This window comes from Mastacembelus armatus, chromosome 18 (genome assembly GCF_900324485.2).
Source record: "Mastacembelus armatus chromosome 18, fMasArm1.2, whole genome shotgun sequence".
NCBI lineage: Eukaryota > Metazoa > Chordata > Actinopteri > Synbranchiformes > Mastacembelidae > Mastacembelus > Mastacembelus armatus.
This window is the reverse complement of record NC_046650.1, coordinates 4,290,329-4,313,266: the sequence shown is the minus strand read 5'-3', so window position 1 is coordinate 4,313,266 and position 22,938 is coordinate 4,290,329. Positions and strand designations below refer to the sequence as shown.

The following is a 22,938-nucleotide window of genomic DNA, read 5'->3' as shown; positions in this document are numbered from 1 at the left end:
TTTGGATATGTTTATTTTTCATTCATTTTTTTTCATTCAATATTTTCCTTACTGAAGCTACAATAATGTAATATAATTATATATTATACAGAATTATATATTTTATATTCCACATAGAATATAAAATATAATATTTATTTAGAAAAATAATAATACTAAATAAAAGAAATAATAGACATAAATACGCTTTACTTCTCCAGCCGGAAGTGTGTAACCGATGATGTCATGCTGAAGTAGGAAACAGGTCTCGACAGCTAAGATGGCGGAGGAGCAGCAGGAATCATCACAGGGAGAGATGGAGGGTGAGAGCAGGAGATATTCAGCGATACACCATGAAAACAGCGCGGTCATTTCTCGTGCGAGTGCAGCCTAGACCTCGTACGAGTGTTTGAGCCGCTGCCGTGTCCGCGGTACATGTCTCCGCTGAGAGGGAGGCAGAGGCCAGGGCTTGCTGGCTAACGCTAGCTAGGCTGCCATCGGTACACAAAGACAAAAGCGCTTGTTTAGTTACTGACACTTCAGCAGCGAGTGACAGTCCCGGCGTTTCTGACTTTAGGAAATGCTGGGAGTGTGTGCTTGTGGACGGGGCACCCCCTTTGGCTGCTAAAATGACCTTATTCGTCGTGACTTCGATTTGTTTTGTTTTCGCACAGGTCGAGCTAGCCAAGTTTAGCTGACGTTAGCCGGTGTTGTGGGTCAACTTGTTGTCGTGTTATTTGGTGTCTGTAGGCGACTTTGTTCACCTGTGATGACGGAACACGGGCAGAGAAAAGGTGGCTGAGCTGGCTACATGGATGCTTTATTGTTGTCATCACTGCATTGAGGTTTTATGACACAGGACAGTGAGTGCGGTGATTTCATCAAGTGAAATTATCGCGTTTTAGTTCTATAAATAAACAAAACAGCGTTATATGCAAGTTTGAATATAGTTACTGTGAAAGTGTCCCTGAGAGAAATCTATTCCAACATGGGGGAGGCAGTCTGTGTAAAAACAGTTCCTTCCCTGGTTTGTATAAACTGAAACAGCACATGCAGGTGTGCTTGTATGTATGCATATATACCTGCAGCAGCTTTTGTTTATTTACTTTGAAAATAAAGCATCTCCAGTTTTTGTTAAATGGCCACGTGTTTTGAATGAATTCCCAATAGGTCCATTGTGCAGACTGTTGTATTATGAGGGTTGCATAGGTGTTTATAAACCTTGTGTAGACCCTGTTAGACACTAACCAGATCAGTTTTTCATAGTTATATGCCAACATGCTGGCCAGTCAGTCTCTATTTTGAGTGCCCTCTCTAGAGGGATGTATTAATGTGTCACCTTTTCTCTTACAGGAGTGAACTGCCTCGCGTATGACGAGGCCATAATTGCTCAGCAGGACAGAATTCAGCAAGAGGTGAGACATTCCTTTTTACTGGCAAAGACGACTTTCATTTTGAATGGGGGGGGGGGGAAAGTGACCTGTTATTACTTCTTCCTAAGAGCAGCAGGATTAACAGGTTTCCAGATTCCTTCCATTACTCAACCAGTTAAACATCTAAAAAAACGCAGCTGATGTGTGGACACAACTGGACCCTTCAAATGTAGCCTCCTTGCTGTTAATGCAGATGCAGGATGCATTTCTTTTTTCCATTTATGTTGCCTTTATTTTATTATTATTAACTTATTCATGACCTCCTGCTCTTTGTTTTATGAAAAAATGTAGGTTAGAAATTTTGGGAAGACTCTTAAAGTTTTGAAACTTGTTTGCTTAGATATAACATAAAAATCAAATGTCTTGTTTTATGACATAGCCACAATTACAATGGAAGTGGTCTATAATGAAATTTGTAAGTACACAAGTACTTTTTGTCAAGATAGTCACTTGTTTGTCTACAGTGCATGGATTGATTGGAATTTTCTCTTTGTGGGTGTCTAGATAGCCAATAGTAACCCTTTAGTGTCGGAAAGACAGGACCTGTCAGTGCTGCAGAGCGAGTACGCCGAGGATGACACAGTTTATCAGCTCAAGATCAAGGTCAGTCAGATCACAGCACCTGCTCTCAGGTTACTACCCCCACATTAGGGTACATTTCCCTCACAGTCCACAGTAGGATTTTATACAGCGCCACAAAACAAAAATGCAGTTTATTTATTTATTTATTTTTTGACAATATGGAATAACTTTATAAACATGGAATTTTTTTTTTTTTTTTTTGCAGGACCTATACAAAAAATACTCATACATTCGTAAGACGCGACCAGATGGGAACTGTTTCTACAGAGCCTTCGGTTTCGCACATCTTGAGTCCCTGCTAGATGACAGCAAAGAACTTCAGAAGTGAGTACCACAGTGGTTACAGGATCTATTGGTCTCTACATTAAAGTTGACGCTTCTGTTGTCTGGAGTCTGTTCTAGCAAATTTTTGTCTTGCCTTGGCTGCACTGGATGCTGATTTTAGTTTTAGTTTAGTTTTCAGCAGAACAGACACATGCATGTACATTGTCTTATGTGTGCAGACAGCTAACTCTTAGTTCTTGCCAGACATAAGAAAAATCTCTGCACTGTGCTTCTCTGTCAGATTGTCATGTCTCTCCACTGTTTCCCCAAATATTAAAAATCTAGCAATCACCATAACCACTGTAATTTTCAACGTGTTAATGAAAACATTGTTTTTATCCGTTAAGGTTCAAAGCAGTTGCAGCTAAAAGTAAACTGGACTTGGTTAATGAAGGCTTCACTGAGTTTACCATTGAGGACTTCCATAACACTGTGAGTTTTCCTGCACAACAAAACAACTGCATTGATTGTTGTAAAAGTTGTCTATTACTTTAGATTATTTAAATATGAACAGTGAACAGCTTTTTTGATTCACTGTTGTAGTTTACCTTTCAAAAATGCTGTCATTGATAGCTTTTTCCAGTCATAAATGCAAGCTTTAACATTTTTTCATTCTTGTAGGACATACTTGCCTTATATTCTGTTTAATAAAAGTGTGATGCTATTTACTAATGTTCCATCTGCCAAAGACCATAGTGGATTTGTTCAGCTTTGAGCACACAGGCACGTTGGTTTTGACCAAGATGGATTCATAGGTATCAGTCTAATGATGTAAATAAATGTCTTTTCCTTCAAGTTCATGGACTTGATCGAACTGTGTGAGAAACAGCCGAGCCTGCAGGAGCTGCTGAGCTCCTTCAATGATCAGAATGTGTCAGACTATGTGGTCGTGTATCTGCGGCTGCTCACCTCAGGCTACCTGCAGCGAGAGCATAGCTTCTTTCAGCACTTCATAGAGGGGGGACGCTCTGTCAAGGAGTTCTGTCAGCAGGTTGGCTTTTGATTTTTCACTTTGAAGTGCATAAAGGGGACACACAGACGGTGAGAGAAAATATTGGTCTAACCAATAGACAGTCTGTGGGAAAAGATGAAAATGGGGTTTGGTTTTAGGGCATACTCATTCATAGTATTATGTAGAAAGCAGTTACTTTAATGAGCACACAGTCAGCCATACTGTAATAAATAGTGATAGTAGTGTATGATCGTGATGTTCATTGTCTGATTTACTTGATATTTTACAGTGAAAACAAACTCGCACCAAAAATGTGCTTATTTTTTTTTCTTTTTCCAAGGAGGTAGAGCCAATGTCTAAAGAAAGTGACCACATTCACATCATCGCCTTAGCCCAGGCCCTGAACGTATCCATCCTGGTGGAGTACATGGATAGAGGAGAGGGAGGCACAGTCAATCATCACGTCTTCCCTGAAGGCGGCGACCCACGCATCTTCCTCCTCTATAGACCTGGTCATTACGACATCTTGTACAAATAACACTCCTTGCCACAACCCACCCCACCCTCCTCCTCCTGCTGTATGCTCCAGCAGTGGGCAAAAAAAAAAAAAAAAACTTCAGCAGCCACGTTGATGAGGCATACATCTGTGTATGAGGTTACACTCATGTATTTGAAAAAAAAAAAGAATTAAATAAAACATCACATTACATGCCTACCATACCCCCTTTTGCCCCAAACTCCCGCATCTTCCCCAGTCATCACAAAATGGTTAATTAAAGAAACTTTGGAAAAATAGAAGTGACTCCAGGCATTTAGAGTTGTACAGGTTTTTTTTCTTTTGTGGTTGTAAATGTTATCTACTTGCTTTATGTTGGATCCTTTTTCCTTTGTTACACTGCGTTTCATTGAGTTTTATTAAAGGGATTTACATCTTGGTTCTTGTGTTTCTTTTATGATGAAGTTAAATTTAGGACTGTAACAATAATTTATGTTATCAGTTAATATATGATTATTTTTATTAGTTTATTGAGGAGCAAGTGGACAATTTATCTGGAACAGCACTGACACCTTCTTATGGCTCAAAACCATAAGATTAAGTTTACAGTTATGTAAAAGCAGAAAACTGGCACAAGAAAAGTCAGTAGATATTTGTCAGATCACACAATTATGAGAATTGTTGATATTGTGCTAATTAATCTGATACATGATTAATCAGAATCATCCTTGTTGCCATGTTTTCACAGACAAGGAGCCTGACCCCAGTACAGTGGTTTCGTGTGCTTTGTCATAACAGTATGTACACAAAACAGAAAAGAAGAAAATTGATAAATATAAGTAGAAAAATACAAAGATCCACAAGTCATGATGAAGATGAAGAGCTTTACAGACAGTTATGTACACGATGAGCCGAAACGAATGTGCTCGTGTTATATGCGTACACTTTGTTTACACTTGCACTCACACATGCGCAGTTACGTCACTGCGACATAACCTTACAAAGATCCTGCCTACAACAACAGATGCTTTCTCGACGTTTTGGCGTTTTTGGTACTGGGAAATACGGGTGGAGTGGGCGCTCTGTCGTTGGACGCGGTTGAGCCAGTCTGAGGGAAAATGTCTCTGTTTGCAAAGTGTTTGACACGGTCAGTCCGGAGAACAGCGACAGCTTGTGTCTCTTTACGGCGTCACTCTTCTCTCACAGGTACTTTAAACCAGGGATGTTAGTGCTGTGTAATCTAACTAACCTTACACTGGCTCAACTATGGAGTTAGCTAACTGCAAATAACACTGCAGCTACATCAGCTAGCTAGCGGCTGCAGTTGTTAGTTTTAAGGACGTGTATATTTTATTTAATGTTGTTGTCTGCGTGACTGTGTAGCGATACTGTCTTCCACCAACACTAGGCTGGTGTTTCAGCTTCAGTAACACCACGTGTGTGTGTGCGCGCGTGTGCGTGTGTGCGTGTGTTCCCAGCTGAGATGATAGAAAACATGGACCAGAAAACAACCTGGGATCGTTTCTACGCTCAGAGCAGCAGCAGGTCAACCACCTTCAGAAACTTTGAGTGGTTCTTTGGCTTTGATTCTGTCCGGGACTTCATCATGCCCCTCCTGCAGACCAGGCCTCCTCCAGATGCCCTGCTCCATGTCCTGGATATGGGCTGTGGAACATCTGCTTTGGGCCCCTGTATTTACAGACACTCCCCTCTCTCTGTCCTGGTCACCTGTGCTGACATTTCCCCTGTAGCTGTGCGACTAATGCAAGAACACGTCCAAGCCAGAGCCGTTCAACCTCTCAATTGTTCTTCTCAGCTTAGGTTCATGGAGATGGACTGCACACAGCTTCACAAGCACTATGGATCCAGTAGTGTAGACCTAATAGTTGATAAGGGCACCACAGATGCCTTACTGAGGTCTAAAGAAGGCAAAGGGAAGGCCAGCCTGGTGCTGCAGCAGTGTTTGAAGGTGTTGCGGAGCTCAGGATCTCTGCTGCAGTTCTCTGATGAGGATCCTGATGCCCGGCTGCTGTGGTTGGAGACTGAGACATGGCAGCCGGGGATGATGGGAGCAGATGTAGTTGTGCAGGAGGTTGGGGAGCTAAGGGGAGTGTTTTACTACTGCTACAAAGTGACTCCTCGCCTTATTGAACAGCGCTAACTTTCTACCTCTGAAGAGTCATTGTAATAAATGAGTAAATTACTGAACACTATTTCTTCCTCTCATTCATTACTTAATATACACCGCCATCTAGTGGCCAGTACATGGTCTCATCCAGCATGTTACCATTTAGAATGAACTGTGTGAGGTAGTTCAGCAGTATTTACTGACCTCTCAGTGTGACACTATCAGCTGAGCTTATTGCCTCTTCAACGAGGTGTTGCACATTTACCTTGTCTATCAGAAATTCAAATCTCTATCTGAATACAATTTTTAATTCTTTTAAAGCACGTACTAATCTATTCAAGGTGTATTTAACTATGTGCCCAAATGTCTTAGAACATAAAATACTGAGGCTTAAACTTTTTCTAAGCAATATACCTCAGATTAAAGTCCACCCTTACCTCAAACGACATCTGTTCTGAAAAATGAGAAAATAATATTTCCATTTGTCATGGGTGTTTTATTTTGATTAGATATTTCAAGTAAGAAACCATTTCACTTTATTTTCCCAGTGTTGCTAAATGGATGTCCTGGTCAGTGTTGCTTTTTGCAGAGTTAACACACACAGACATAAATGTGCTGATATACTGTAAGAGACTGAGCTTTATTCACTTCAGTGTCACCTCCTTGGAACGGTACCTGCACACACAGTCTGAAGCATTGAAATGAATTATTGCTTCATTTAAAGCCTCGATTGATTTCCAATCCAGCTTTATTTCTGGAGCACTTTAAAATCAACACAGTTGGCCAGAGTGCTGTACACTAACACCAAGAAAAACAAAAGAAAACAGTATCTCTCTATAGAGAAAACACATACAAGAACAAACATAAAACAGGCATAAAATATAATGCAATTTTAAAATGACAGTAAAGAATAGTAGGAATAACAGTAAAAGTTAACATCCCAAAGTGAATGAGAAGCCAAACAGAAACAGTGTGTTTTAAGAAGGGGTTTAAAAACATGAAGTGAATCGGCCTGCCTGAAGTGCAGTGGCAACTCATTCCACAGTTTAGGGCCTGCAACAGAAAAACCTGAGCTTTCTTTTAGTCTTTGGGATGACTATAAGTGACTGATCTGCTGTTCTAAGAGATGATGGCGCAGCTCAGACAGATACCGCAGGGCGCGACCATGGAGGCACATTTTAAAATCAACATGGAGCCACAGTGGGAGCTGGTGAAGAGATTGGAGAAGTGTGGTCATATTTACGTGTTCCCGTTAAAGACGAGCAGCAGCGTTTTGCGTTGCAGCAGTCTAAACGAGTTGTGATAAAAGCATGAATTAAAGTTTCAAACTCGTGCCGAGATAAAACGGGTTTAGCTTTGGCTAATTGCCTCATTCGAAAAAAGCTGGACTTCAACACTGCACTAATCTGTGCATCAAATTTAGGGTCACAATCAATCTTTACTCCAAAGTTTGTGACTTTAGGCTTTAAAGACTGTTAAAGAGCCCGGATCACCAGGAGCCTTATCGGAAACAAAACAACTTTGGTTTTTTTGTCATTAAAAGCCAGAAATTATTGAATTGGACAGGCTGATTATTGGACAGCTTTTACTCTGGGTTTATGATTACTGGGGTGATCATTAGAAATGTATTGTTCCCACTGCATTTGACAGTGTCTCTGCTGTAAAAGTTTTTTTTTTCTCCTGTGATGGGGAAAGATAATTTAAATACAAAAATCAAATCAGATACACAAAATTTAACATTATCTGCTCCTTTCAGACAAAGATCCTCCTGCAGAGAAGGATGTGTCCAACCTGACCATTAACTTTGGACCCCAGCATCCTGCAGCTCACGGTGTGCTGCGTCTAGTGATGGAGCTCAGTGGAGAGTCGGTCAAGAAATGTGACCCCCACATCGGCCTACTTCACCGCGGCACAGAGAAGCTCATTGAGTACAAGACTTACCTCCAGGTACTGTGCCATTAACAGTATCTGCAAATACATTTTTGTATTTTCTATCTTTTTATTTATAATTTATTGAATTAATTTATATGTGTATATGTATAGAAGGCTGTGGCATCTGTGACATGAACTTTAGGAAAAGTGAAGCTGTTCTTGGTTATAAGAATCAGGTCAGCATCACTTCCTCTTCTTTGACTTCTACAGGCTTTGCCCTACTTTGACCGTCTGGACTATGTTTCCATGATGTGTAATGAGGAGGCGTACTCTCTGGCTGTGGAGAAGCTGCTCAACATCCAAGCTCCACCCCGTGCACAGTGGATCAGAGGTACAGAACTGAAGTGGTCAGTGTGTGGAGATTCTAACTCTAAAAATGTGATCAAGTTCCAAAGACACCCAGAGAGAAACCATTTCACTTTATTTTCCCAGTGTTGCTAAATGGATGTCCTGGTCAGTGTGTTGCTTTTTGCAGAGTTAACACACACAGACATAAATGTGCTGATATACTGTAAGAGACTGAGCTTTATTGAGTATGACTTAAATTGATCAACTAGCAACATTATACTAGATCTTTTTTTTTTTCTGTTTGCCTGATACTTTGCTGGTACAATATGAAGAACATTACAATTTGTCTTAGCTGTATTTCGTGATAGTGCTAATTAGCAAATGTTATCATGAGATGATGAATATGGGAAAACTAGCAGGTACTGAGTATTGTCCGAGCCTCATTGATGCTAGCTGCAGAGCCCCTACATCGCTCCTGCAGAATGCATTCTCAGAAGTATTACCATAACTTTGCTGTTTACACACGCACAAATATACTTCTGTACACACAACAAATGTACCTACCTAAGGTATGAGAATAAAGGCATAGATTTTATCCACAAAAAGGTGCAGGAGTCATCACAGAGCACTACATTTTCGAAAAGAGCCTTGTGTTTTAAAACAAGTCAAAGAAGGTCGCTGGATCCTCTTCATTCATTCTCTCCAGCTGTGCATCCTTGCAGAAAGACGGAGGGTTGAGCTGTTGAGGGTCCTGGAGTCCGATGACATTGTTAAAGAAGCTGAAGGTGAAGAACAAAACACAGGTTGGAACCAGGCATGATACACTAAAACCACAAACTTTAGTTTTTATAACTCTTACCATGGCTACATTTTATTTAGATTTGTAAGTAAGTAACAAAGTCTTTCTAAACAGCCTTATTTCCTTAGTAATAGCCTGACTGACCTGGTCACCACCCATCCACTTCTGCTGGTATGAAACATTGTGGTGACAGGGATACATCCAAACTCAGTCACTGTGCTCATGTACCTTGCTGCAAAAACAGAAGTAGATCACAAGGTAGGTGACGCTGCGTTACCAGAAAAACCGGTTCACGAGTGAAAAATACAGAGAAAGAATCACAGAAAGTCATGTGGTATGGTGGACTATGTGGCGTTGCAGCTTTTCTGTTTGTGTTCCTCTTGTCTTGTTTCCTCTTACTGTACCATTTCCCTTTTTCATGTGCAGCTCTCCAACCCAAGTGTTGACCAGGACCCCCTGTCCTGGGCCAGATGAGCTGCCCAGCACAACCTGCCCCAGCAGAGAGGCATTATGTGGGATTGCCAGAGGGTGGAAGTCTACATTCAGTGGCTTTTTGAAGCATGTGTGGTTCCTGTAGTTAATCTTATACATCACTCCCTGGAGGACACATTGGCTTTATTTAGTAATGCACGCTGCATGTGAGATTTGTTTATGTAGATATTATTGGTGTGTTTCCTTTACCTGTCTGTAGAGGAGAAGCACATCAAGTCTGAAGGTCTTATTTTCGTAAGATCCAAACTCTCTGAGGCGGATGCGTTTTCCCAGGGCGTCATAGCTGTACTTGGCAATGGATGTCAATTTCTCGCTTGCGGTGGACTATAAAATTAGTAATTTTAAAAAGATTTTAACTAAAAATGTTTGGTTGTGTCATGTAAGAATTTTCATACAGCATTTACAGTGTGTAGTGTTCTGACTGTTGTATTGATCCAAGTCACAACAGTAGCAAAAGTAATTATCAAACGGTGAAAGCTCTGGGTTTAGCAGAATTACTTGTGTGTGGAGCTTAGGACTCACCACAGAAAGTCTTCCCGTCAGCAGTGGTGGAGATCCTGTTGAGAATAAAGAAGCGATTTTAATCTAAATTTGTGCTGCAGCTGTCAGCTTAGTATAGATTCCTCATAATGGCCGGAAGAAAAAGAGAACTGCATGATCAGTGTTCATACTGTGAAGTGGGTTGCTGAGATTGAATGCATGCCCTAGAAAATTGAATGTACAGTTTTCTTAAAGGTGTGTGCTGTACTTACTGCATTGTTGTGGTCTCTGAGCAAGGCAGCCTGCTGACAGGCAAACAAACAGGATGAGCACCCTCATGCTGTCCGACGCGTTCTTCTTTGTGTGAGAAGTAAATATGCTGTGGTTTTCACAGCGCTCGCTTGCTTATAAACAAGCTGGTGAGGCTCCCAGTCAGCATCCACTGCCAGGTTTTCTTTAAGTCCACAGTACTATATATATATACACCTGTTGTGTTGAATAAACTGATAGGAAAATATAAAGGCATCATCACCAGATTTAGGCTTGTTTGTGCAATCCTGTCAAAGGGTGTGTGATTGTGTGTTGGTCTGTGTTTATATCCATATGAAATATGACCTGCTGCATCTTTTCTGCAGTAAATCTTGGTGATTTATCAAAACATCGATCTGTGTCAATATGAGCCCTTTTCTGTTAGAGCCTGTTATATTTTTCTCAGTTATGTAGTTGCAGCAGTCACATTAATTAATGCTATGTTGTTAAAGGGAATGGATTGCAGGTCTGCTGTTGAATAAGTTAAAGCAGTTTTATTGTGCTGTGTATTGATGAAAGGAGGCTGAAGTCATACAGTTGTTATTTATTAAATGTGCTGTGATTTTTTACAGTTGTTCTGGCAAACAGCTATCCATCAACACATCTAGCAGACAACGGGTATCACAAGCATTCATTAGACAGTCGCAAAAACAAATGATAATGCCTCCCTCGCTACAGAGACCAACTATAGAGTCAGGTGACACTTCATTGTGAGTCTGGCACCATAAACAATCCCATTTCACATCTGAAAATATGCAGAATTCTGTGGGTTTGTCTAAGATGCTTTAAATTCACATATTTGTAGCAGGAATAAATGTGATGTATACACTTAAACTATGGTTTAACTTGTATTTAAAATGTAAAAGCAGGTTAGAGATTTTTGTTAAAAAAGACTTTCAGTGTGTTTAATGGAACAAGCTAAGGAAGTCGACTGGCTCCTCTTCAGTTTTTGCATTTGAGCAGAAGTCAGGAGGGTTAAGCAGACTGGGGTCTGCAATTCCAATGATGTTGTTGAAGAAGCTAGTGAACAAAAAGACAACGACAGAATGATTACTTCACTGGGTGTCCAGTAATATTTCATTTCCCAGTTCATTTGTGTCATGAGTGTTTTTGCTACAGTGTGGATCTGAATCTTACCTTATCACCGTCCATCCAAACTGTTCAGTTTGGTAGAGAGTACTCACAGGAATGCATCCAAATTCAGTGACAGTGGTCAAGAACTTTCCTGAAGGGACATGGATGAAAATTTGATAGTGAAGTGACACATGAACAGGCATTTGAGACAGCTGTAACATCACATGCTCTCTCTCACCTGCTTTTTTGGGCAGATCTCCCATCCAGGTGTTGACCAGGAGTCCTTGTCCAGGCCCAGACGAGCTGCCCAGAACTACCTGGGCCAGCAGAGTTGCATCTTTAGGGACCGCCAGAGGTTGGAAATCTCCCGTCAGAGGCTTTTTTGTGCATGTACGGTTAGAATCAATTATATCATACAAGGCACCCTGAGGGATGAAAGTGGAAGGTTGAGGAAGCATATTGCTTACTTTATTAATTTGATAGTTTTCAGTTTTAAATCGAAACCTACCTTAAACACTAAAATGCTCAATACGGATTAAATACTGTCAAATACTATTTGTAAAAAATACACACATTCAATTGTTGTAGAACTGTTGTTTTTCTGAGCTGAACTTTCTATTAAAATGAATGAAAAGATTGTTTTCAGATATTAGAAATTACTCTCAACAAGAACACCAAGGAACAATTCCCCATTGGAGAGCTTTGGTCTTCTACTTCAGTAAAATCATTTTCCAAATGCTCTGAAATGAAAGTTATGGTTGTTCATGTTATTTATTTGGTCACCTCTCTGAAGTTCAGGAGAACGTCTTGGACAAAGCTCTTATTCTCGTATGTGCCCTGCTCCCAGAACCGCATCCGCTGTCCCAATGCATCGTACAGGTATAGGGCGTATGTAAACAGCTTTTCATCCTGTGTGGTCTGCAAACAATGACAGTGAGATTACATCTCCCTCGGGTACTGATTTGTTGTGTTCATTTGACATAACACACTTTAAAAGAAAAATCACTCACCAGACTGAAGGCTCCACTCATAAGAGGAGGACTTGCTGTGAAAAAGTATACATGTGAAAATATAACATTTCTTTATTTACACATTTACCATTAAAATAGCATTAAATACACCAGATGACTGTGTAAGTCAGCAATAAAAAACATTGCTAATACAAATATTTGTGAGTTATGAAAAAATTGGATAGTGAAAAAATGAGACCCTTACTTACAGCATGGATGAGGCTTCTGAGCCAGGCAACCTGCCAGTAAACACGTTAATGCTGCTAAAAGTCTCATATTTTAGGTTTCAGGTTCCTGTTCTTAGGCAGCCAAAAACACTCTGGTGCTTGAGAGTGGTCTCGCTTCTTTATAAATACTGTCACTGTAGTGCCAAGGTGAAGTCTGCTTCCGGGTTTTATTTTTAACCCTTGAGCCTCAACAAAACAAGATTCTCCTGCACTTCAGGGAACAAGCTTCTGGTTTCAGCCAAGCATCTTGCAAACGAGCCTTTAAACACTAGAATCCCCTTCTGCCAATGCTGCCTATTGTTGTCTATGTAAACTATATGATGGTCAACATTTTTCATGGAGTATTGTGTGTATAATTGTTACATAATATTATAAAACCAAGTTTCCAATGTATTCACCTAAAATACAAGCTATCATACATTTTGCTGAGCACAAAATCTGAAAAAAACCTCTATAACATTTCAGGTAAATATGTTTAGAGAAGGGAGTGACTGTGAGGCCAATGCACACTGGGCCAAGGGTAAAGAGTGCTGTGTTGTTTGAAGATAGCAGGCTAATAAACCTGAAGTGGATTTTGGTCGAACGGAGAGGATGAATGACATCATCGTCATATGATGCAGAGGTGTGTTAGGGCAGTCATAAGACTGGTGGACATAGGCACACGAACTGCCTCGCCTCATTGGTTTACATTGTTATGCCAATATACACAGTTTCTTTACCAACACCACAATGTATATTCATATAAATACAGTTATTTATCCATATGATTTGATATTTGACATTGTAACGCTGCACAACATTGAGTCGCACTTTCAAGTTCCTAAAATTATACCTGACTTACACAATACAAGTTGAAGTTACTTTAAAATATGCAGTACATTCATATCATCATAATCAGAATGGAAATTTTGAAGTGTTATCTGCCCTAAAGGTGCACACCAGCCACATGACTGGCTCAACTAAAACCTAAGCAAATATTATAATAACAAATAACTTACAGTAAGTCCTGTGATTCATCGAATTAAGAGTCACAACAACAGATGGTTATGACATTACCAGCTGAACATCCAAAAAACTTTCAACACAGTGGTGCTGAAATGACAAACTGTGCAATAATGGCAAGTTTTCACAAAAGAACAGCTTTTACACTCTGCATTATTTGGCTGTCATTCCAGTTTGACAGAAATGTGGTCACAGTGTGGAGAGATTTATACATAACAAACAGTTTTCTTTTGCAAAAACAAAGTATTTATTTTATCATTTAATGTTTCTTGTTTTACAGTTTTCCCAAAATAAATGTGAACTCAACTGTCGATCATGTTTCATTGATTTGACACAAGCTGCATTTAGTGACCACATCATTTAAAATTCATGAACTGTTTCTCACTCACACTCAACCACCACCAACACTTCATGTAGTTAAGGCTCCATTCAGCACAGGTTTACATGCTGTTTTTTAAAGTTCTCACCCTGTACCTGTAACATAACACAGCATCACTTTAAATTAGAATGGAATTTGCTATATGTACACCAAAAAAGAAACACAAAAAATCCTACGTGGACCATACAAGAATTCCTTTATGACCTACATGAAAAACTTGTCCCAGGTGGTTTATTGTTGAGCCAGTGTAAACACTTTCTTTACCAGCAGCATCACATTGTTTATTGACATCAACATTGCTATTTATTCCCATGGTTCAATATTTCACATTTCAACACTATGGAAAAGGTTAACACTACCAAATTTCCAACACTGTAACAGAATTACACAGTAAAAGCTGAAGGAATGGCCTGCAGGCCACCTGTGAACATGCTGTTTTACTGTATGTAATGTGGGCATGTTTTCTGATTGTGACACAGTCTTGCCCCATAGTGATAAGTCTTCAAGGACTAAAGAGCAGAGCTTTCATATCATCACAATCGGTAGTTACTGTACATCAGAGGAATTTCTGTCTGGTTATCAGTGACAAAGAAAACCTTAACAAGGTTATCTGAGCTAAAGGTGAACACCAGTCACCTGAGTGGCTCAGGTCCAGGACCTTAAGCAAATATAAGTCCCCTGATTCATAGACATACAATTACTCTGTATTGTTGTATTCGCTTTTACTAAGTCATAATCCTATTACGTCTGAATAAAGAAAGCTGTATCTGATTTCACTGGCAACAGGTTTACACTACAAGTAATTACTGACACTGGTGTGATGGCAGGTGTTTATAAAGGAACCGCTATACACTCAGCATTATTTGTCACAGGGTCAGGTGATTCCAGTTTGATAGAAATCTGTAGTACATATTTTATCATTACACCCAGCCATGTTTTTTCTTGTTGCAGTTTTTTTTACATTTGTAAACAGCTATTTCCTAATATTGAGATCATCTTTCACAGACTCTCTTGAGGAAGAACATGCGGCTGCATGACCACTGGAGCTAGTTTGAGCAGCTGGCAAATGTTATTGCACTTCGGTCCATGTTGCTCTTCCAGGAAGTACCTGAGCCCTCTGACAGCAAAGTTGGAGGGGCCCTTGGGAGTCTTGGTGGAGTGGATCTGGGGGTCAGTGAGATAGGTCAGCCCTTTGCCATTGGCTGTCACCCACCCTGAGAAAAAAAGGAATATGATAATATAACCGGGGTGGCCGGTATAAATTGTCTAACAGGACTAAATCTCATTACATATTACAGTAGATATGAGAAAATGCTTGAACAGATTTTTTGAAATACTGGTGGAACCTAGAGCAGCAACAGCACCAAACAGTCCTAAGAAAAAAACAGGATACAGCTGAAAGTGCCTGTGGTGTTCAGGCCTTTCTGCAGCCTAAACAGCGGCAGCATCTCCCATTCATGTCACTGTCTGGTGAGTACAGGTGTTGTGGCCCGCCCCCTTCATTGTCATTCAGTACATGTGGAGGGAGAAGTAAACACCTGTGACAATGGTGGACGTTAACATGAACCAGGTTATTTATTTTCCCTTCCATACTTTCTATAAAGTCTTTGGAGGTAAAGTTGGAAATTGGGAGAATGGAAACGACAACAAACTCAGAAGTTGTGTATTACTTGTGTTCAACAAAAAAAACTAATGTTATTGAATGTCAAATGCAGCTAGTGTTCATTAAGTTAAGGGGCCACTTTTCTGGTCCCAGCCTTTGCTTTTTGGAGGAGACACAACTTGGAACCAACAAGGATTTAAAACATGTACCTGACAAAATAAATAAACATGAATGTGGCACAGGTCCCACTGGAAATAGGTAAATTTACTGGTTAAAGTTAACGGTGCCTGTCAGCTTGATGAGGGCCACCGCATCACTATATAGATGCCTTTAGGGACTGCAGTGCCACTTTGGAGGGTGTTGATGGCGAATAAAACTAATGCCAATTGCCATCACAATCCCTATGATATTGGCAGAGACAGAGGGGTGTACACAAACTCCAGTCCTGCAGGGCTACTGGCCTGCCTGTTTCCTGCCCTACCCACTGTTGATTACCTAGATCAGGTGGTGTATTCATCCAATCAGAAGCTGCAATAGGGATAGGGATAGTTGGCAAACAAGCAGGACAGTGGTCCTCAAGGACTGGAGTTTGACACCCCTGCATGAGACGATTGGCTCATTTCAGTACTTGTACTATGGACCAGGATACTCTGAATACACTGGCTGTGCTGTACTGAGCGGGACCTCATCCAGACACCACAGGACTTCAGTGACAGGGTGTGAAATAAAATAGGTCCAAGTACAGACCTGTTATCAGATCACCACACATGCTTCCTTCAGCTTTCCTGTCTGTAAACCTGTCTGTATTTTCTAATGACTAATATTTGCTGTTGTTAACAAAAAGTTTTTTTCTCCAGGACATGATGTTTGACGCACTGTGCTGCAAAGCGTTTGCGATTAAAAACAGTTATTTTGCCATGATTTGGTTGTTAAAGATGGAACATGTTTTGCAGTACATCCATAGGCCCATCCATTTTTTGACACTGTGGGACTGATGATAAAGCAATCTGTTCTATCATCCCGTCATTTTTGCAGTTTTTGTATTAGTTAGAAATTGCATGTGATGGGTAAATTGCATTTTTTAGCCCATAAACCAAATATCACCTCTGAATATGATAGTACAGTCATCCCAATCATCCCCTTTGGTGGTTTGAGTGATCAGTGAACACACACCTTGCAGGTCTACAACAACTTCCTGGCAGTCAGAGAACTGGTAGGTAAAGTGTCCAAAGGCAAGGCCGTATTCTGTAGCCTGGAAACTCTTGTCTGTCTTTCCAGTGTTGTTGGTCAGTTTGACAAAGTCTCCGAGCATGTAGGGCTCCACAGTCACACAGCCCACAATCTCATTTCCATTCAAAAGCTGTTCACCAGAAGAAATTAGGATAGAGTTGATTATAGCATCCTGACTTGTATGCAACTTATTCATATTGCAACAAATTCTAATCTCTGTGCACCTGTGCCATTACAGTGTCTACAAACTGAATAAGCTATATTTTGAATATGTGGGCTACATGGCTACTGTTGAAGCAATATTTTTTTTTGTATTATTTTAATGCAACTTCCTCTATCTATGCTTCATCTAAATGAAGTAAACATTGTTTATCTTTTTTATGTTTGGTGTATGCACATGGTTCGTCCATATCTGATACTTGGCCTCACCAGCAGTGCTTCAGAGGGAATGAAGAAGATCTGAGCCATGACTTCTTTGTCATAGAGACTCTTATTGAATTCAGTCACATAGTACTGGGCTGTCATCTGTCTCTCCACGTCACTCAGATGAAACTGCATCTGCTTTGGCTTCAAGTAATCCTTCCCCACATAACTAAGGGTATTAACACACAGACAAAATGAGACTTGAATTCATTACAATCAGGATGTGTTTGTAATGCCTGGATGCATACCTGCTTAACCTCTCCTCCTGGTGTAAAAACTGTACCCATATTGCCATTCTCTGCTTGCCTTCCATGCCCAGTGGCTCTCCAATGTAAACGCAGGTCTCTCTGGCTGTCCACAGTCCTGTTGCTTTGGAGAACTTTAAGTGAAGGGCACCTGTAGTGGAGAGAATGAATGGATGGATGCTGTACCAAATTTTCTGGAAATAGTTGTCAAGAGATTTAACTAAAACTCAAAAATGCAATCCTAAAGTCATTAAAGAAAAAGTCTCTGTATTACAAAAATAAGCACATTTCATCCTGGAACTACGAATGTCTGAACATTATATGTTAGTCCATCTAGTAGCTGTCCTGTCCAGCTGACTAATATTGGCTCCATAGAGCCATGCTATTAACCAGCCTCAAAAGATGATAATGAAGGAGACACATTTCAGACTTCAAACTTACTGTAGGCAGTTCTGTGTTCCTTGAGTTTGAATAGTGTCTCATTACTGTGCAACCTTTTCAGCAGACATTCATGGCAAACTCCAGCCAGGAGGGCTTGGTAATCCTGATGTGACAAGGAGTACTGTCTCTTAGAAACAACATTATCTACAGTTCTGTGCCTCATGCAGCTGTAGCACAAGTTATTCTTCCACTGAGGGACATTCACTTTTTCTGTAGGTGAGTAATCACTGCGTTGGTGTCCATTTTGATTCTCCTCCAGCATCTCAAATGAACTCTGACTGGAAGTTTCAGTGGAGGCACACAGGCCAATGTTTGGCTGTTGGGTGGGAGAGGAGTTCTTGGTAGCAGGTTTTACAGAATCAATCTCAGTGTCCATATCTGGGCACACAACACGGCTCTCCAGAGGTTGTGGCTTGGACAAGGCTCTTGATTCCCATCCAGATGTGTTGTTTTTGTTCGTTAAAAGATGAGCTGAATCATTGGTTTCAGAATCAAGTGTTTCCAAGAGGAAGAAGCTTCCATCAGACCCTGGCGACTTACTGCTTTGGTCAGTTCCTGCTTTGAAATGATTAGCAGGCTGGGATTTTCTCTTAGTGGGGGAGATCAGATCAGCTGAGATTTTTTCCCATGATGACTGGGAACTAAAACTGTCACCGAGAGAGCTGGTAGATGTTTTGAGAACTAGCTGGGATAAGGAATTTGGTGCTCCTTCAGCTACCGACCCATTATGTGCCACATTGGCAATGTCAATCATCCAGTCCTCGTCTGTTCCCAGGGTGTCTATTCCAGCTTGTATCACTTCAAACTTTTGTGAATCACTGCTCACATTGGACAGGGAAGTATCAGGTACTGCAGATCTTGTGAATGTAAAGGAAGTGACACCAGTGTTAAAACAATGCAAGTCTTGCTTCTCGTTTTTATCGGAGGGTTGCAGGTTTTTGTCTGGCATTTCATCATGAAGCTCAGTGGTCGGACAGTTCTGATCCCTTGCATTGGCTTTATGTTCACTGGCAAAACTTCCACTGTAGCCGCTGCTGCTGGGCCGAGGGGATCCTGAACTACTCAAAGAGAAGTTTTGCCATGAAGAGCCAAGATCATCTGTGCTTCCTAGGGTGGTACACAGGTCAGGCTTTTGAAGTGGATCCACAACAGATGAACTTGAACTTCTCTGCTGTGGCTCTTCTCTTCTGGGTGCATCTTGTGGCACTTTGCAGGCCTCAGTGCTACACTCTGTGTTGAGTGTACCAATGGTTGTCCCCAGTGCAGTTATACACAGCTTTGCCCCATCTATCTCATCGTTACTCCCCTTACAGCTTGAGGTGGTGGTCTTGCACAGAGATGCATGATACTTCTGGAATCTCTGCATCACCTTAGAGAAACGTTCCAGAGTAAAATTTAACGACGTGCCTTCGATGTTTCTGTAGCTGTCAGGAATAAAAGACCCCTTGTCGGAATTAAGGAAAGGCTCCGCTCTCAAAAGATTTTTGACCTGGGCAACTAGATGCATGATCTTAGCACAGAGGCTATCCCTGTCTTGGGGGTCTGCATGGCAGTATTCATAGAAAATGGCTAAAGCTTTTTGGCAAGCTTGCGTCGCCTGCGCCACAATCACCTGAGGTGTGCCAAGCCATTTGTGAGTGACTGTGAGGGAATAGGCAGCTTTGAGGAAGGTGTGGAGTTCCTGTTTGCTGGTGACCAACTCGTGATCCGCTTTGGTGAGCAGGCCAATTGTAAACGCCTCTCTAGCCTTCAGGAGAAAAGACTGTCTTTGAGAGTCGGGGCACTCCACTGAGAAACTGTATGATAACAGGCAGGTCCCCTGAGTTACCTAGAGACATATAAGAGTCTGTCAGCTGACATTTCCATTGGATCTGTCCTCTCATTAACATATCTCTGTTGTGAAACTATGACTTTATTGATTTTTGTTAACTATAGTCAACAATGACTCATGCCTGAGACTAATCAATAGAATAACTTACCACATTGGTCAACACATAGAGTGAAGTGTACTGAGTGTATACCACTGCCATTTTTGCAGCCTGAGCTGCAGAAAGAAGACGATGACTCCCAGCCCCTATTAGAGACTGTTCCAAAAAAAAAAAAAGACAGAGACAAGAAATGATACAAAATGAAAAATATATAAAGCAAACTAATATCAGCTGGTCTTACCAATTCAATATCTGGATTAGTCCTAAAAGCACGGAAGTCCTCATCATTCATTGATACCAAAATGTTGGCCAGTATGCCAAGAGAAGTTGCAATGCCCTAAATAAACACACAGAGCAAAGTTTTATAGCTCTGCTAACTGGGTCACGCATGTTCACAAGCTTATAATGTGGCACCTGCAACAACAATATTATGGCTTTGTGTAAGATACCTTTTTATCAGGCTGAGAAAGTGAGTAGAAGCCAACCAGAGAAGCCCAGATTAACTCTGCAGCTTCAAGCCACAGGCCTGAAACAGAGCACAAAGATAGTAAAGACAGTGCCAAAATAACTCTCAGACTTCTTTTATAAAGTACCACATTAATGATCTCACCTAGTTTTTGCAAAATCATTCCACGCACTTGTACACTAACAGCCTGTACTAGAGCCTCGTCACTATTAGAGTGGTACACCCAACAACCTGTAAAAAATTTGTATTTATCAATAGTATACAATTAAATGTCAATTAAAATGATTTAGCAGGGAACTTACCAGTGGCCCCACTGTTGTTAATGAGACTGCTCAGGATGTATTCTGCTTTCTGCAGTTTGCCTGTAGTGACAATGATAATTACTAGTTCTGTACAAACACCTCTATAATGAAAATGATGATTATGGCAAGTAAGTACATTAATTTCTATGTTATTAGTTTGCACCATTCCCTGTAATTTCCCAAATTAATGATTGGGCTGATGTTTAAGATCCTATATGCTCAATCTCCTCCCTTCCCCATATCGTACCAGTGTTGAAGTAGACCCTGGCCTGTCGTATGACCAGCTGAGGAGCCACAGGCTTGTCACGGTGCCGTCTGTGGAGAAGCTTGGTGATCTTTAGCAGCCGACTGGACTCATCTGTCCAGTAGAGAAAGCGGTCCACTAAGAAGACCACTGCTAGTGCCACACTTGCCTCCTGTGCCACGATGGACGACTTAAGAAGAGCCTGGCAACAAAAGAAATATATCTTGTAAATATGCAGTATATCATTGTTTTCAGAAACTACTCCCCTTACTGATCTGTGATTACCAGTAGCTGAGGCAGATGTTTGCTGATGAGATCACTGAGGTTGGTCTTGTCATCCGCATTGACTGACTGTTTATACTGCCACTTCTCCGGCACAAAGGGCCATTTCATCTCCGTTGCCTCCTGCAGAAGAGATGCCAGTTCTGCACACAGCGAGTCTACAGGAGATAAGTTCAACAAAACAATGAGGGAGCACAGAGATGAATGGATCTAAAGCAAAAGAAAAAAAAACTGACAAAGTAAAATGCAGAACCCTTTGTTTTGCAGGAGGGGCTAGTTTTACTTATAGCTACACTAGAAGTCTATCTGTGTGTAGCAACTCCATCCAGACAGCTGCATAGGCTTTTGATGGAAGTTCTTGTTTTTTGTATCTTATTGTTGTTTTAAGTGGGCAGCATGCCGGCATTGAGTACTATGGAACCTCAAAGTGTGAATACAAATACACATTATTTAAATAAATATACACAAATTGTATAATTTGACCACAAGAATCAAAGTAAAGCTGAGTAACCTATTTCTGATGTTAAACCTTTCTATAGCCACCAAAGTTTCTGATCCCAGTCTGATAGGGATCTCTTACCCAATCTGATTTGCTCACTGTGCCCAAATGAAAAAAGTGACCCGACAGCACCACCTAGTGTCTGACCTCTGCAGCTGCGGTAGCTCAGCCTCTGTGCCTCAGTTGGCTGGGTGGACAGTGAAGCTGCTGAGGCAGCTCTGACGCACTCCTCCAGAAAATCCCCCACCTCCTGGCTGTCCATTTGGCTGAACAGATGTTGTACTGGGATGAAGTGACTTCCGCTTTTCTTGACCTCTTCACTTCAGCTCTTGCATTAGGGATCGACGGAGGGGGATCCCGCGTTTTCGAGAAGCGATTGCACAATCAGGTCTGTTTGTAAGTTTCAAAACATGCAATCTCAAATCACTTGTAAAACATCAATAAATACCAGGTTAAAATAAAATACACTACAGGGGATTCCCCAATTAAATTCCATATACGTTATAAGCTGATGAAGCCTACAGAAGTCACGCCTCTGAGGAAACCAACATAATGAGTTTCTGCTATAGTTGTGTTTCAATGTGTTAACACGGCACTTGGTGTTACTTTATTTTATCTTTCTATGCCATTAAAACACACATACATTTGATTTTCACCTATCGATTTGTATTTGTGCGTGTATATGTATTGGATTGTGTATATGTATTGTGTTAAATCCTGGATGGTAATATTTAAATTCAGAAACTCATCCTGCCTTTTCCCCCAGAGTTCCAACTTTGTTGCTCAACACTCTCCATCCTGTAAAGTTTGGATTAATACTATGCAGTTCAAAAGTACATGTAGTAGTTCACACTAAGTTATTCCTGCTCAGCACAGTAGTTACCGCATATACAATATCCTATATAGTGTAATATGTAGTCTGTAGTTAGAAAATACTTCAAGTTTAAATCCGGTTTCCAGGTTGTTTCTCTTAGTCCCTAAACGTCGCATGTCCTGTACCTCTATAATAATGTATGGGTAGGTAGCCTACTGTACTGTCAGTGACCGACAGCGTTATAAAGTTACTGTTCTATATATGTCGACACACTGATATTAATCTCCCCGCTAGTTAAAGGAAACCTCTGTAGGCCCATATGAACCACACTTTTCACATACACCGGTGAATAAAACCTACCGAGTCCTCGGATCCGCGTTGTCTTTCCTGGTAGGGCAGGGCTATGCGATGCTGCCTTCACATGACGTCGGGAATGCTGCTACTGGGAGTCTATATATCCCTGCCAGTGTGACGAAAGATGAGAAGCGCCGATATTACTCGTTAAGTCTCTATCAGTGTCTGACAAAGACAGAAGAGTGTTCAGCAAAACACGTGGGTCTCAGATCTCTCTAATT

General features: G+C 40.9%; 6 protein-coding genes across 6 annotated transcripts; 3 read left to right on the top strand and 3 right to left on the bottom strand.

Annotated features, from left to right (window-relative positions):
• Nucleotides 1-220: 220 nt before the first annotated feature.
• otub1b (OTU deubiquitinase, ubiquitin aldehyde binding 1b) lies at nt 221-4,205 on the top strand. Its single transcript, XM_026312773.1, has 7 exons — nt 221-302; nt 1,333-1,394; nt 1,917-2,015; nt 2,200-2,318; nt 2,666-2,750; nt 3,115-3,309; nt 3,611-4,205. Exons 1-7 carry the CDS (start codon nt 260-262, stop codon nt 3,806-3,808), a joined length of 801 nt encoding a protein of 266 aa, XP_026168558.1. The 5' UTR covers nt 221-259; the 3' UTR covers nt 3,809-4,205.
• A 640-nt stretch (nt 4,206-4,845) lies between these two features.
• On the top strand, nt 4,846-5,974 carry cskmt (citrate synthase lysine methyltransferase). Its single transcript, XM_026321430.1, has 2 exons — nt 4,846-4,972; nt 5,245-5,974. The coding sequence occupies exons 1-2, from the start codon at nt 4,885-4,887 to the stop codon at nt 5,925-5,927; spliced, it is 771 nt and encodes a 256-aa protein (XP_026177215.1). The 5' UTR covers nt 4,846-4,884; the 3' UTR covers nt 5,928-5,974.
• Nucleotides 5,975-6,556: 582 nt separating this feature from the next.
• Nucleotides 6,557-8,267, top strand: LOC117152618 (NADH dehydrogenase [ubiquinone] iron-sulfur protein 2, mitochondrial-like). The gene is made up of 3 exons (XM_033325726.1): nt 6,557-6,565; nt 7,651-7,841; nt 8,037-8,267. Exons 2-3 carry the CDS (start codon nt 7,743-7,745, stop codon nt 8,265-8,267), a joined length of 330 nt encoding a protein of 109 aa, XP_033181617.1. The 5' UTR covers nt 6,557-6,565; nt 7,651-7,742.
• LOC113138742 (ependymin-like) lies at nt 8,231-10,294 on the bottom strand. Its single transcript, XM_026321452.2, has 7 exons — nt 10,158-10,294; nt 9,928-9,962; nt 9,595-9,729; nt 9,318-9,510; nt 9,058-9,145; nt 8,712-8,893; nt 8,231-8,578 (listed from the first exon to the last, which is right to left on the bottom strand). Exons 1-6 carry the CDS (start codon nt 10,222-10,224, stop codon nt 8,770-8,772), a joined length of 642 nt encoding a protein of 213 aa, XP_026177237.1. The 5' UTR covers nt 10,225-10,294; the 3' UTR covers nt 8,231-8,578; nt 8,712-8,769.
• A 424-nt stretch (nt 10,295-10,718) lies between these two features.
• Nucleotides 10,719-12,639, bottom strand: LOC113138745 (ependymin-like). Its single transcript, XM_026321468.2, has 6 exons — nt 12,488-12,639; nt 12,279-12,313; nt 12,052-12,186; nt 11,507-11,693; nt 11,332-11,419; nt 10,719-11,214 (listed from the first exon to the last, which is right to left on the bottom strand). The coding sequence occupies exons 1-6, from the start codon at nt 12,552-12,554 to the stop codon at nt 11,100-11,102; spliced, it is 627 nt and encodes a 208-aa protein (XP_026177253.1). The 5' UTR covers nt 12,555-12,639; the 3' UTR covers nt 10,719-11,099.
• A 1,091-nt stretch (nt 12,640-13,730) lies between these two features.
• On the bottom strand, nt 13,731-22,877 carry alpk1 (alpha-kinase 1). Its single transcript, XM_026321379.2, has 14 exons — nt 22,724-22,877; nt 21,697-21,939; nt 21,054-21,208; nt 20,772-20,970; nt 20,525-20,584; nt 20,367-20,453; nt 20,206-20,282; nt 19,998-20,093; nt 19,808-19,912; nt 17,829-19,656; nt 17,391-17,538; nt 17,149-17,311; nt 16,663-16,849; nt 13,731-15,100 (listed from the first exon to the last, which is right to left on the bottom strand). The coding sequence occupies exons 2-14, from the start codon at nt 21,809-21,811 to the stop codon at nt 14,886-14,888; spliced, it is 3,435 nt and encodes a 1,144-aa protein (XP_026177164.1). The 5' UTR covers nt 21,812-21,939; nt 22,724-22,877; the 3' UTR covers nt 13,731-14,885.
• Nucleotides 22,878-22,938: the final 61 nt, after the last annotated feature.